General features: G+C 39.5%; 1 protein-coding gene across 1 annotated transcript in view; it reads left to right on the top strand.

Annotated features, from left to right (window-relative positions):
- Positions 1-13163, top strand: part of blmh (bleomycin hydrolase) — a 91588-nt gene that overhangs the window by 36702 nt on the left and 41723 nt on the right. The window contains exons 7-8 of the mRNA XM_043718428.1: positions 9930-10085; positions 10993-11151. Coding sequence (XP_043574363.1) covers positions 9930-10085; positions 10993-11151 — 315 coding nt within the window. The remainder of the gene's footprint in view (positions 1-9929; positions 10086-10992; positions 11152-13163) is intronic.

Here is a 13163-nt window from a genome sequence, read left to right as displayed (position 1 = left end):
CTCTAGGTCATTTATAAAAATGACAAACAGCAATGGTCCCAAAACAGATCCTTGCGGAACACCGCTAGTGACGGCACTCCAAGATGAACATTTGCCATCAACTACTACCCTCTGTCTTCTTCCAGCCAGCCAACTCCTAATCCAAACCTCCAACTCACCCTCAATGCCATACCTCCGTATTTTTTGCAGTAGTCTACCATGCCGAGACAACTGCCATGATGCTGAAAATCTAACTCGCTGCTGTGATATTTTTGGTTGAAGAGGGGAAATTGGCTAGGGCTCCACTATGACCCATACATAGATTGACCGTCTTGATCCTCGGATGCTGCCTGACCGGCTGTGCTTTTCCAGTGCCATACTTTTCGATTCTGATTTTCAGCATCTGCAGTCCTTAGTTTCTCTCTGTCACTTTTAAGCCAGACTTGTCTTACGGGTAAGGAAAATGTAACCATCATTAATAGCTACTGATGCATGCTGGGACATAAAACTGAAACTTATTTGTAGGTTAATTGCAATGAGCTAAATGTTTTAACCAGAGCCACATTTTGGCAAACACCTTTTAAACATGTGCACACTCTGAATTTTGCAGTAAACTTATTTTTGTTTTATAAATCTTCAGCACTCTTTAGCACTGCACTGTTAATGGTATAGTTCCTGATTTACTAGGTAAGAGTAAATTCAACAAGAACAAAATACTGTTCTCTGTGGCATTTTGCAAAAACTCTTTGTATGTATGTCTATGATAAATACATTAACTACAGGTATATTTGAAAATCTTCAGTTGTTTTTCACAAGAATAAAGATGTGCTGCTTTAACAATTTACAGCATTTTTCTGACCGTTTTATATGTTTTCATTAAGTCTCTAAACAGTTACTGCTGTAAGAAAAAGGCCCTTTAGTGCTTGTCCACTAAGTTGTGGATTCTATTTTGCTTCATTTTTCACAGTAGAATCAGCGAAAAGTATTGAGCGGCTATGTTCTTAAGCACTTGATGTCAAACAGCTTAGGTATTAACTGGTGAGATTTATCTACTATTTGAGTAATAGCTTGGCAGCACTCTTAATAACATCCCAGTTGTTTAATGTAACTACTTTTTATTTATTTCAACTCTCATTTTTCAATTTTAATGCTTCAACTTGGTTACGTTGAAAAAAGTAGTCTAATACCTCCGCATGTTTTCTGCCCATAAGTTTGTTTGTTTGTTTGTTTGTTTGTTAACTTCAGTTTCTAACCATCACCAAATCATGTTCTAGTGAAGTTCAGCAGGTGGCTTAGCATCTTGCTTAAGCTGTCAGTGAGGCTGGACAAGTTACTGAGCTTTGGGGGTGTATTACTGCGGACTTGATCCAATATCCAGACATGTGTATTCTCCAGTGGAAGTTACAGGATACTGAGCAGGGAGCAGGCTGTAATTCTTCACCCAACATTTCCACAGTCCCATCATTCAGGCCATCTGCTGTGCCATTCTGGGTGAGATCAGATCAATCAACATAAACCATGGATGATTTTTGCATCTGAAAAAATAACTTGTTCTCCCCACAGCCACAGACCTGTTTAATGTTTTTTGTTTTAAATAATGGTTCAAATTTTTAGTTTGTTTAGTTCAGCTCATCACTCAATGGTGTATTTACTAACTGGGGCCATTGGGGCAACCCAGCCACCTCTGACTTGGAGCTGCCATCAGTTATTTCAGAAATCAAAAGAGTTTACAAGATTAAAGCCAATGACTCTGCTTTGGATCTGAGTCACCTGTTGTCCATCCACTTTTATAGATATTGTCATTTCATAGTCGATGTTTCCCATGCAGAGCCAAAATTGAATTTTTAACCTCATGTAGAATTATATCTCCCTGGATTTGTAATAAATAACATGAAAGCAATGAATATTTGAGGATTAAAAGGATTATATTTTGAATCCATTTTTGTGTGGGTGAAAATTGAGTCGGATCAGTGATTCTATGTCAGTATTGAGAATGACATTAATTGATATCAGAATCCCTCTGGAATAGTTTAACTACTGTGTACTTTTGCTAAATAGGTTGATGTTATTTGTCAAAACAAGATTTAGGATGACATTAACAAGACATTAGTTCTTTTGTGTCTCTGGTTGTGTAGTCATACGTGAAAGAAGGAGCAGATTGTGGGCGGCACAGTGGCACAGTGGTTAGCACTGTTGCCTCACAGCGCCAGAGACCTGGGTTCAATTCCCGTCTCAGGCGACTGACTGACTGACTCTGTGGCGTTTGCACGTTCTCCCCGTGTCTGCGTGGGTTTCCTCCGGCTGCACCAGTTTCCTCTCACAGTCCAAAGATGTGCAGGTCAAGTGAATTGACCATGCTAAATTGCCCGTAGTGTTAGGTAAGGGGTAAATGTAGGGGTATGGGTGGGTTGTGCTTCGGTGGGTCGGTGTGGACTTGTTGGGCCGAAGGGCCTGTTTCCACACTGTAATGTAATGTAATCTAATCTAATTGTGCAATGGGAGCTTTTCAAGTCTGCCTAAGTCCAATGCGGTGTCAGTGATTTCTAGCTAGACAAAGCACAGGTAATTATTATACCCCAGGAAACATTTTCACAAACTTGTTTTGAATGTCATGGAGTATTCTTTCGAGTTAAACCTTTCTATGTAGTTTAGTTTCAAGGTAAATCTGTAGTTTTCAGTCTCTCTATTAGTAAGTAATGCTTCCCTGCTGTGCAAACGTCAGTGCTGTTGAAAGTGTTTCTTTTCATTGTTTTGATTGTGCCATGCACTTACCAGTGCGGTCACCTTCAAAGTACCATCTATTGCTGGATGGCAAAAGATTACTCATAACGATGGCATCTCTTGAGTTCACAAATGACAGTAACTGGCATGAAACCCGATTTATGAAGTGAGCCATAGCTTTACGAAAATAGTGTTAATTGTGAATTTAGTTTATTAATGTGGTGTTATCACAATGGGAATCCTTTTTTGAAAATTTGGGAGCATTTTCCATTTTAAGTTTTATGATAAACTGGTTTTACTTCCACATATAATCAGTTGAATGGTTGTCTTACTTTCTGAATAACTTAGTACATAATTGAGCAATGAAATCAGGAATATCCCAGCATCAATGCTGAACATTGGGGAGGGTGCTGAGGAGACATAATTGAATCAGGCAGGGCCTTGGCAGTTGTTTCTTACGAAACATGCTTGCTGGAGCTGTCTCTTTTCAGAGTAGCTGCCATGAATAATTGTAGTTAACAATTGAAGCAGGTTGCCATAACGAATGGTGGAATCTGGCTTATTGGACTTTGTATCATGGCAGGATAAAGTGAAATAGGCTGAAGGATCAGCTGAAGAAGATCCTATCTTCACATCGGAGTCACAGTTTGTTCAGATATAATTTCGGGCCACGTGCTCTACCAAGAGCAACCCTCAGCTAAGTCTTTGGTTGCAGGCGTAGAGGTGAATTGTAGGACATGTCTTAATCACGATCACCAAGAGTGCTGCACGCAATATTTATAGAAACTTCATGTTTGCCTTTTTGGCAGCAGTGTTGCCAGGCCACATGCATATCCAATCTCCACTCAACTTGGTGTTCCAATTCTTTTTGACACATTACAAAAACAAGTGCTGGGCAATTGTAAGTGGCTGGCTGGATATTTGAACAATGGCCTGATTAAATATTGATGGACGTTTTTCAGGCTTCTCTGAGAAATCAACCTGCAAAACTTGCTATTTGTGTCCTCATTTTCATCCAGAAAACTGGTACAACCATAACTAATATTTACGTCCATTAACTTTCTTACAGGCACAATTTAGATATGTCCTGTTTTTTGCAGCAGGGATTTTTAAGAAGTCATATCCCAGGTGGTTTGTTTGTTTTTTCGTTCATAGAATGAGTCAGTGTTTATTGCCTGACCTTAATTGTCCTGAGGAGTCTGGAGTCACCTGTTGGCCAGGCCAGAGATGGATGGCAGATTTCCTTCACTGAAGGATATTAGTCACACAGAAGATTTTACACTAATTACCAGGAGACTTTTTTTTTCAAATTTTTGAGTTCAAATTTCACTATCTGCCATCATGGATTTTGAAGCCATATCCTCAGAACATTAACACTATACCACCGCCTGCCTTTACAAGTTGATCTAATCAAGTACCTGAATAATGTTTGGAAAGATAGCTGGATATGGCCAGCAAATGAAATCCTGCAAATTCCACTTTCATATTATGACATTGTGAAGACTACTTTTCTTTCTTTTTTAAAAAAAACCCACTCAAAGAAACATTGACAGGTACCCTTGAATATCAGAAATGCAAACTTGGCTGGTATTTACCTAATGGTCGAGGAAGTGGTGCTGGAAAAGCACAGCAGGTCAGGCGGCATCTGAACAGGAGTAGAATTGACATTTCGGGCAAAGGCCGTTCATCAGGAATGGTTTTTGCCCAAAACGTTGACTCTCCTGCTCCTCAGATGTTGCCTGACCTGCTGTGCTTTTTCAGCACCACACACTCCTCTCAGCTCCAGCATCTGCAGTCCTCACTTTCTCCTAGTTAATTCACCAATTGGTATTTACATTTAAGACCATTCCTTTTTCAACATCTCTGCTATTTGGTACAAAAACACCATGTTTGGCTTGATATTTAATACTGTTTCCTTTAACCAGGAACACATTCCATTGTACAATGAGGGACTTTTCACAATATATGATTGTCACTAAGAAATTGCTGCTTTTATTCCTGTGTAAGTCCTTAGTTTGACGAAATGTAAGCAACTACCTTTCTGCAAGTGTTGAAAAAGTATTTCTCTTACTGGGGCTTCAGTAGGTTGAAGAAATGATTTATAATAGTTCAGCAACCTGACCAATCAATAAATCAATCAATGATCTCAAATTAATGTCAAACCATCACTGAGTGAAATGTAGCCCACAGCAAAGGAAGGGCTTGGAGATAATTGAAATGCATATGTAGCATGCACAACTTCTGGGCCAGGTGCAGGGGAATAAGATTCAGCCTAGGTTTTCTGCTGGTTGCTGTGTCAAAGTAGTGTGAATCTGTATCTAGTAGAGATAGAAATGATTTAAGTTCGGCTGAGCTTGAGGCATGTAGGAAGAATTAGAATTAAAATTGTCATATATATTCCAGTATAGAAGTCACCATTCTGTAGCACCATCTTGGTTACAATATCAGAATTTAAAAATAAAAGCATAAATGAAAGAAAGCCAAAAGGTAAGAAAGATGTCCAGATATTAAAGTGTAAGTCTTTAGAAATAGTTTAGAAACATGAGTAAACACATGTTTTTAACGAAGGCTGCGATGGCTGTGTTTTTATCACCAAGAAAGAAAGAAGACTTCTTTCAAGAAGCAAGAAATTTGAGTGCCCACTGATGCTCCGGCAATAGGCACAGTCTGGCACTTTCTTTGTATTTTGATCTCCCTCTCCTGAGAAGGCTGGATTCCATGGTTATGATCTTGGAATGAGTGGCCATGGGTGTTGAGATCTCTGTTTAGAAGTTTCATATTTTATAACTTGTCCATTTAGTAAAGTTGGAAAATGGTGAATATGGCCAAATGCTCTGTGTTGTGTATTCTTGAAACGATTGACTAATTAAAGTTCTGTCCCTCAATGTATTACCTGCTTCAAAATGGAAAAGAAAAATGCCAGTTAGTAAGGATCATTATTATTCCAACAACTCTACTCAAACACTGAGAATTGTGGAAAATGTATCAATAACCAGTGATAAGATGACACTGGGCAGATGAAAGATCTTTCCCACCAAAGACAATTACATCAATATTACTATATTGTATCAAATTTTCTTTGATATAATTGATCCTCTTTTGTACCAAATTGTTTTTCTCAGGCACCTGAGCCTTTCAGAGAAATCTCCAATTTATGTTGTTAGTTCAAAGGACCAGAAAAATAGTCATACGTCCAAGAACAGTGAAGGAGGGGTCTCTTAACAGCCTGTAAAATCAGCTTATTGAGGCAGGGTTCAGGGAAATATCAGTGTTTTCCATACACTGCTCCATGAGGAAGTTGTTAGAGATTTGAGGTGGATCTTTGCAAAGTAGCATCCAATCACTTAGGCCTCAGAAACAGTGCGATAAATTGCACAAAGTCATGAGTGCATTTTTGTTTTCAAAGCACCTACAATTTTCTGGTAAATCAACTGCATACATAGCCTTGCTAGTCTCATCGAGCTCAGAAAATCCATGCATCTAAACTGCAAGAAAATGATACCACTGCAGTTCTATGAATTCACAAGAATCTCTCCCCAGAGAATATAAATCTGCAACGTAAAGTATTCCAGTTAGATGCTAAGATTGTAGTTAAAGTTCATTAGATCATTATTGTTCATCTTCCTATAAATGGATTATTTTTATTACCTTTAATTCACTACGGCATGCAGGATCACCAATGGGCTGTTTTGAAGACTGATATCATAAAGCAGCCTTGACAAGAACTCCCTATATTAAAAGGTTAAAGACGTGGTGAAGAACTGTCTGCTCCTTATCAGTCTTGAAATGTTAAGGAACATTTTTTTGTAATTAGACATGTGACCGGAGATTAGAAATTCTACAGACTATCATTTTACTGCGATATTATGCACTTTGTTCCAAATTTTAGTTTAAAAATCTCTTGTCTCATCAAACCATTTTCCATTCGTGAAATGGAATCCTCCAGGCTGTATTGGACAGTTTATGGGAAATAACTGAGCTTATTGAAAGTTTAGAATAGCTTCTGCCTATTGCTGCAAATTATTATTTTATATTCTGTAACTGGCTTCAAACTCTGTAAAATAACTCTATAAAATGTCATCACTGTGTGGGGGTTCTTGGTATTTCCTGTTACATTTGCTGATGTTACATCAATGACTATGCTTCAAAAAGTCCTCTTTATATCCAAAGTACTTTGGCATAGTTCGAGGCCATGTGAATGTGTCCTTCCTTTCAATAGGGAGCAAGCTTGTCAGAGAACGTTTCCAATTGTAGTAGGGGAGTTAGTTGGAATTTTGAAAGATGCTGAGCTGCTAAAGCCTCCCAAAGTCTGTCTTTGTTGATGAAGCAGGGAAAAAAAGTTTGCATTTCTTTTTCTCTCAGTATGATCGTTTTTTGTTTACTTTTCCTCAAAGGTCATTGATAGAATCCTTACAGTGTCGAAACAGGCCGTTCAACCCAACAAGTCCACACCAGCCTTCTGTAGAATAACCTACCCACACTCACTTCCCTACCCGTCTACATTTACCCCTGAGTAATGCACTCAACCTACACATTCCTGAACATTATAGACAATTTAGCATGTCCAATTCACCTAGCCGGCATATCTTTGGACTGTGGGAGGAAACCAGAGCACCCATTGGAAACCCACGCAGAGACAAGGAGAATGTGTGGAGTTTGCACAGCCCGAGGCTAGAATGAAACCCAGGTCGCTGGTGCTGTGAGACAGCAGTACTAACCACTGAGCCACTGTGGCATCCATATGATGTATGAGGTTATATTGCACAGATGGAATAATGACTTTTTCTTATCTCTTTACCAATGGATTTGTTTATAAATTGCTTCTCAAGGCTTAAACTTTAAGATCTGGATGTTTTTCTTACTTTTGGCTTTCTTTTATTTCTGCTTTTTTAAAATTTTGGTTTTGTAACCAAGGTGGCACTGGAGAATGAGGACTTTGGGCACTTTTTTTTTCCCCCTGGTACTTGTGTATTCCTATATTTGAGTACATGTGACAATTCCAATTCTAAATCTAAAGTGAGGTGAATAGCACAATGCACATTAAAAAAAATTTCTTCTTTAGGCCATTCATCTGTAAGTCCACAGAAGAAAATAGAACGGATTTTTCAATTTACAGTCTGAGCATTGCACTAGCGCTGATCCCAATGGAAATGAAAATTGGTCATTTGTTACAAAAAAACCATCCTAATCAGCAAGGATATTGAAAGTCCACCCCATGGTGTTTAAAGTTCAATTTACATTTTATCACAACTTGAGACTCGACCAAATCTAAAGATGTGCTTGCTTTTCATCATTCCTTTTGAAGGCAGATTTTGCGATGTGCAAATGACAGTGGTTAAGATGCTTGTGATTCTGCAGATTGTGATCTATCTCCTTTTAAAGAAAATCTAAATGCCTCTGTCACTATTTTACCTGCTGCTGAGTTGGATTAGTAAAAGAAGCTAGTAGAAGCCGAGGTTGTCAGAGGTAACGAGGTGTCCAAACAGCTGCTCTAGGTTTACTAAATATTACAAGAGAGTGCTTTGAGAAAGGGAGTACTCTCCATTTGAAGTGTAATGTGATCTCTGAATTATGGGGAGAGAATCTTTTAAACTCTGTGTGCCAGTCCAGAAGTGTTTTGTGTCTTGAACATTAATTAAGTTTTGCAGATTTTTTTTATTTACTTCTGATGTGTATTGTTTCAATTCTCACTTTCTGGAAAGAAAGCAAATTTGGCTGCTGGTAAATTTTGCGCTCTCATTCATGTTCTAACCTTCCACTAGTAGGCAAATACTGATTGTATTGATGAAATGTTTTATATATTTGATGTGATTTATTATTGCTACATGTACCTAGGTATAGTGAAATGCTTTTTTTTTTGCATACAGCACAGGCAGATTATACCATACAAAGTGTAGTAGGGTAATAGGAAAAACAATATAAGGATATGTATTTATAAAATACTCATTTATATCTGAGACTTTGATAACTTTATTTAACTAATGAAACAGAGGGAATCAAAGGGTATATTTGTTTCTGTTCCATGCTTCCACAGGTAGAATAGAGACCTAAGCATGCTAGCGGCATGGTGGCACAGTGGTTAGCACTGCTGCCTCACAGTGCCAGAGACCCGGGTTCAATTCCCATCTCAGGCAACTGTCTGTGTGGAGTTTGCACATTCTCTCGGTGTCTGCGTGGGTTTTCTCTGGGTGCTCCGGTTTCCTCCCACAGTCCAAAAATGTGCAGGAAGGTGAATTGGCCATGCTAAATTGCCCATAGTGTTAGGTGTAGGGGAATGGGTCTGGGTGGGTTGCTCTTCGGAGGGTTGGTGTGGACTTGTTGGGCTGAAGGGCCTGTTTCCACACTGTAAGTAATCTAATCTAACTGTAAGAGTTTACCAGTACGTGGTAGAGGTGGTGTTGGTCTGGAAATGGTAGGAGAATGGTAGTGGGTGCTTCAAAATCCATTTTGTTCTGGTCAGGAGCCTACATATGCAATGTGGTGTCACATTACCGCTAAACACAGATCCTTTTCCAGCATTGGAAAGGCTAAGGAACCAGAATCATAAAACTTTAAATGACTTTAATGCAACCGCATTTGGGCAAATTATCACCTCACGTTGTTCTTATGAAAAACGTAAGGTCATTGGTAACACTTCCAAACTATTGTAACCAAAATAGCACAGTGAGATTGATTGACTTGTATATTTTATTTTACACAGTGCATTTTTCTAGTTAAGGAAGCATTATGATTTTGAATGATTTTTGCTCATTTTCCAATTTAAAAAAATTTTTTTGAGTGATGTGAAGCTGACTGAACTGAATTTAGTTCCCCACTTATCCTCAGGAGTTGGTGATGGTGAGCTTTCTCTTGAACCACTGCATTAACCGATCAATGGCATTTCTGTGTTGATGTTCGGCAGGAAATCCCTGGATTTTAATTAAGGGGCAGTGCTGAAGCAGCATGTGCATTCCCAACAAAATAAAAATCAAAGATATTAAGAAGCAGGGCATCCACAGAAAACGACTCAAATGAAGCCTTTGTGTTGTAAAATGTTTAGTATAACTGTTTTTAAGCAGCGTTGTTTCTGTTGAGACTTTGCACATAATGTAGCCTTATCTCAATGTGTTGTTAATGCAGAACTTTTCCCCCAGAATAAAAGGAAAACATTCTTCCTACTTTAGCAATTCGTCCTAAGTAAGTATTCCCATTATTTGCTAATAAGTTAGTTGTTTAATATCTTTTTATAGGTCTTCAGAATAGTTAATATTTGCCTGGGCACACCGCCTAAAACTTTTACCTGGGAATTTCGAGACAAAGAAAAGAACTACCAGCACATCGGACCACTAACGCCCCTTCAGTTTTACACCGAACATGTGAAGCCAGTTTTCAACATGGAAGACAAGGTATAGGAGCAGGGACCTTTCGGCCTTGTTGAGTAGACCAGCTGTGCTTTCTGTTAATGGCTTTAATGTAGCACTGTCTTATCCAGTTTATTGACAGTTAAGCTCCGTTATTGACCAAATAGAAATAATGTTCTGAATTGAGCAGAATTCACAACTCCAGGGTATGCCATTTAGCTTTAACATGATCAAAGCTGGTGTCTGTGCTCCATATGAGCATTCTCCCATCCTCTTTCAGTTTTTCACAGTATCCATCTATTCCTTCCTCTGTCATGTACATCATCTAGCATCTTTCTGTGTTGCATTTAAAATCTGTTAATAAGTCTTTGAGCAGTAAAGTGGATCTGGCATGAGCTTTGCATTCAGTCAGATGTCCCCATGATGTGCTTCCATAAGACCATAAGCTATAGGAGTGGAAGTAAGGCCATTCGGCCCATCAAGCTCACTCTACCTTTGAATCATGGCTGATGGGCATTTCAACTCCACTTACACGCACTGTCCCCATATCCCTTAATTCCTTGAGAGATCAAGAATTTATCAATCTCTGCCTTAAGACATTTAACGTCCTGACCTCCACTGTGCTCTGTGACAATTAATTCCAGTGCTCGATAAGTCTTACTGCAAAAACAATAATGGGAAAAGCTACTACTTTATGACGGATATTTAAAATGGCTTTCAATATTGACTAACATTCCTTGATGTTCATTAGTTTTGCCATCAAAAACAAAGGTGCAACTCAATCCTGTTAATGATGCTGGGCATAAAAGAACTGATGGGAAAGTATAGTTTGCAGTCAGTTATGATTAAGATGGCTGCTGTGTGTCATTTAAATTGTCCAGATAATTAAAATGCTTGTTTGTCCTATGCTAAAGAAGCATTATTGCTGTTTTGTTTTTTTTTTATTTTGTAGGTGTGCTTGGTTAATGATCCCAGATCTTTCAATCCCTATGGAAAGCTATACACTGTTGACTTTCTGAATAACATGGTGAATGGAAGGCAAACCTTATACATCAATCAGCCAATTGAGGTGTTAAAGGAGTCAGCTGCTGCTTCCATCAAAGATGGCGAGGTTTGCATTCCTTTCTATAATTAATTTGTAGTTAAATTAAAACATTCCCCAAAGTACGGTGTATATCTATGGGAGCGGAGAGGAGGTAGCAAATCTCCATTTGCTTTGAATTATTGACCATAAACATAGTTTATACACTGAAGTGAGGAAATTCTGGGCAATGTTCCTCAGCCACCTATTGTTTTGCACCAATACCTTTCAATCCTGCTGGTGTTTGAAACAGGCCATGACCAAAGACCATTTCCACCTCCGGGGGAGAAAGGGAACACACAATTGGAGGGCTGCACATGTCATAATATTCTTGTACGGATTTCCTACCATGTGAGTCTCCTCTGGAGAGCAGTTCACCAACCTGTATGTTCAGCTGCAGTAAGCGAACAAGTCAAATTGGGTGCAAGGAGGACAAGAAGATAAAACAAGCAAAAATAGGAAGGAATTCCTCATCCAAGTCGGTGAGATTACAGGAGTGTTCCCTCAGCCTTAGAGTTTTATAGTGCAAATGAGTCACAGCATTTCCATCTTTGCCCATTAATGCTGGAGTACACATTGAGGATTTGGGAGTGAAAAGAGCTGAATTGTTTCTCAGAATTTGGAGGGGCCAGTGTTGGACTGTGGTGCACAAAGTTAAAAATCCCACAACACCAGCTCTCCGAAAGCTAGTCCTTCCAAATAAACCTGTTGGACGATAACCTGGTGTTGTGATTTTGAACTTTGTTTCTCAGAAGTGTGTGGGGGTGCTGGGATGAGTTCATCCCAGTTGGGTAGTAAAAAGAGCGTGGAATCTGAGCCAGAAAGCTGGCCCCACAAGGAAGGGTTTGAACTTTTTAGAAAGTGCCTGCTTCTTCCCTGCCAAGCTTCATTAAACCTGTTTCCTGCAGCCCCATCTGTCTGACTTGAATCGAGCTGTGAGGATGCACAGTTAATGTCTCCATCCTCTGACTGTGACTGAACTCCACTATCCTTCCTCATGCTCTCTGCAATCTCTCCCAAATTCCCAAATGGTCAGCGTTTCTTCCCTGTGTGATTCCATTCTTACATCTTCGATGGCTTCCCCTCACATTCCAGCACAGTTACTTCAAATCCCTCTCCAAGGAACACCCTACAAATCTACAACCCATGGTGATATCTTCTAGAAGCCTGGGACCTTCAGGATCCACATAGTTAAACTACACCTGCCTCTCACAAACAGCAGTGGAGCTATAATCTTAATGGGCAAGGCCAGGTTTACTGAAGTTCTGTCTTCCAAATTAAACATCACAATGTGGACCATATAGGAAACACACATTGTATCAAGTATAATTGTAACTCCACTTGTGGAGCACAACTTATGTGGAAATGAGTGTCATTGCTCTGAAATATTATTTCAACTTCTCCATTTTGTCTTCCATGGTATTACACAGGGCAATTTTGTTTAGAAAGTAACTCACCTCCTTGCAACCTGAAAATAAATGTAAAGTCACCATAGTCTTCCTGGACCATAGGGCTGCTGTCTCATCTGAGAGAGATGACCAGTGACTCTTTTAAGCTGAGTGTCACCATGCCTTGGGCGAAGAGGGAGGTTGAGAAGGAGAGTCCTTCATGGTAACCTCAGTCGGTGTAGGAATTGAACACATGCTGTTGGTGTTGCTCTACATTGCAAAGCTGCTGTCCAGCCAACTGAGACAATCGATCCCTTCAAATAATTGTGATAAATTAATTAGAGCCTGCCTTTACTTTCGGAAAGATCACCGATTCTCTCGCCTTATTTCTTTTTCTTTCTCTCTCGTTGCCTCCCTCTCTCTCTCTCGCTTCCTCTCTCTCGCTCCTTCTCTCACTGTTTAAGAACGGCCGGAAAGACAAGCCAGGGAACTATAGACCGGTGAGCCTGACCTCCGTGGTGGGCAAGTTGTTGGAGGGAATCCTGAGGGACAGGATGTACATGTATTTGGAAAGGCAAGGACTGATTCGGGATAGTCAACATGGCTTTGTGCGTGGGAAATCATGTCTCACAAACTTGATTGAGTTTTTTGAAG

Source organism: Chiloscyllium plagiosum, chromosome 28, assembly GCF_004010195.1.
Source record: "Chiloscyllium plagiosum isolate BGI_BamShark_2017 chromosome 28, ASM401019v2, whole genome shotgun sequence".
Classification (NCBI taxonomy): Eukaryota; Metazoa; Chordata; class Chondrichthyes; order Orectolobiformes; family Hemiscylliidae; genus Chiloscyllium; species Chiloscyllium plagiosum.
Note: the sequence above shows the minus strand (reverse complement) of the source record. Positions and strands in the feature narration are given on the sequence as shown.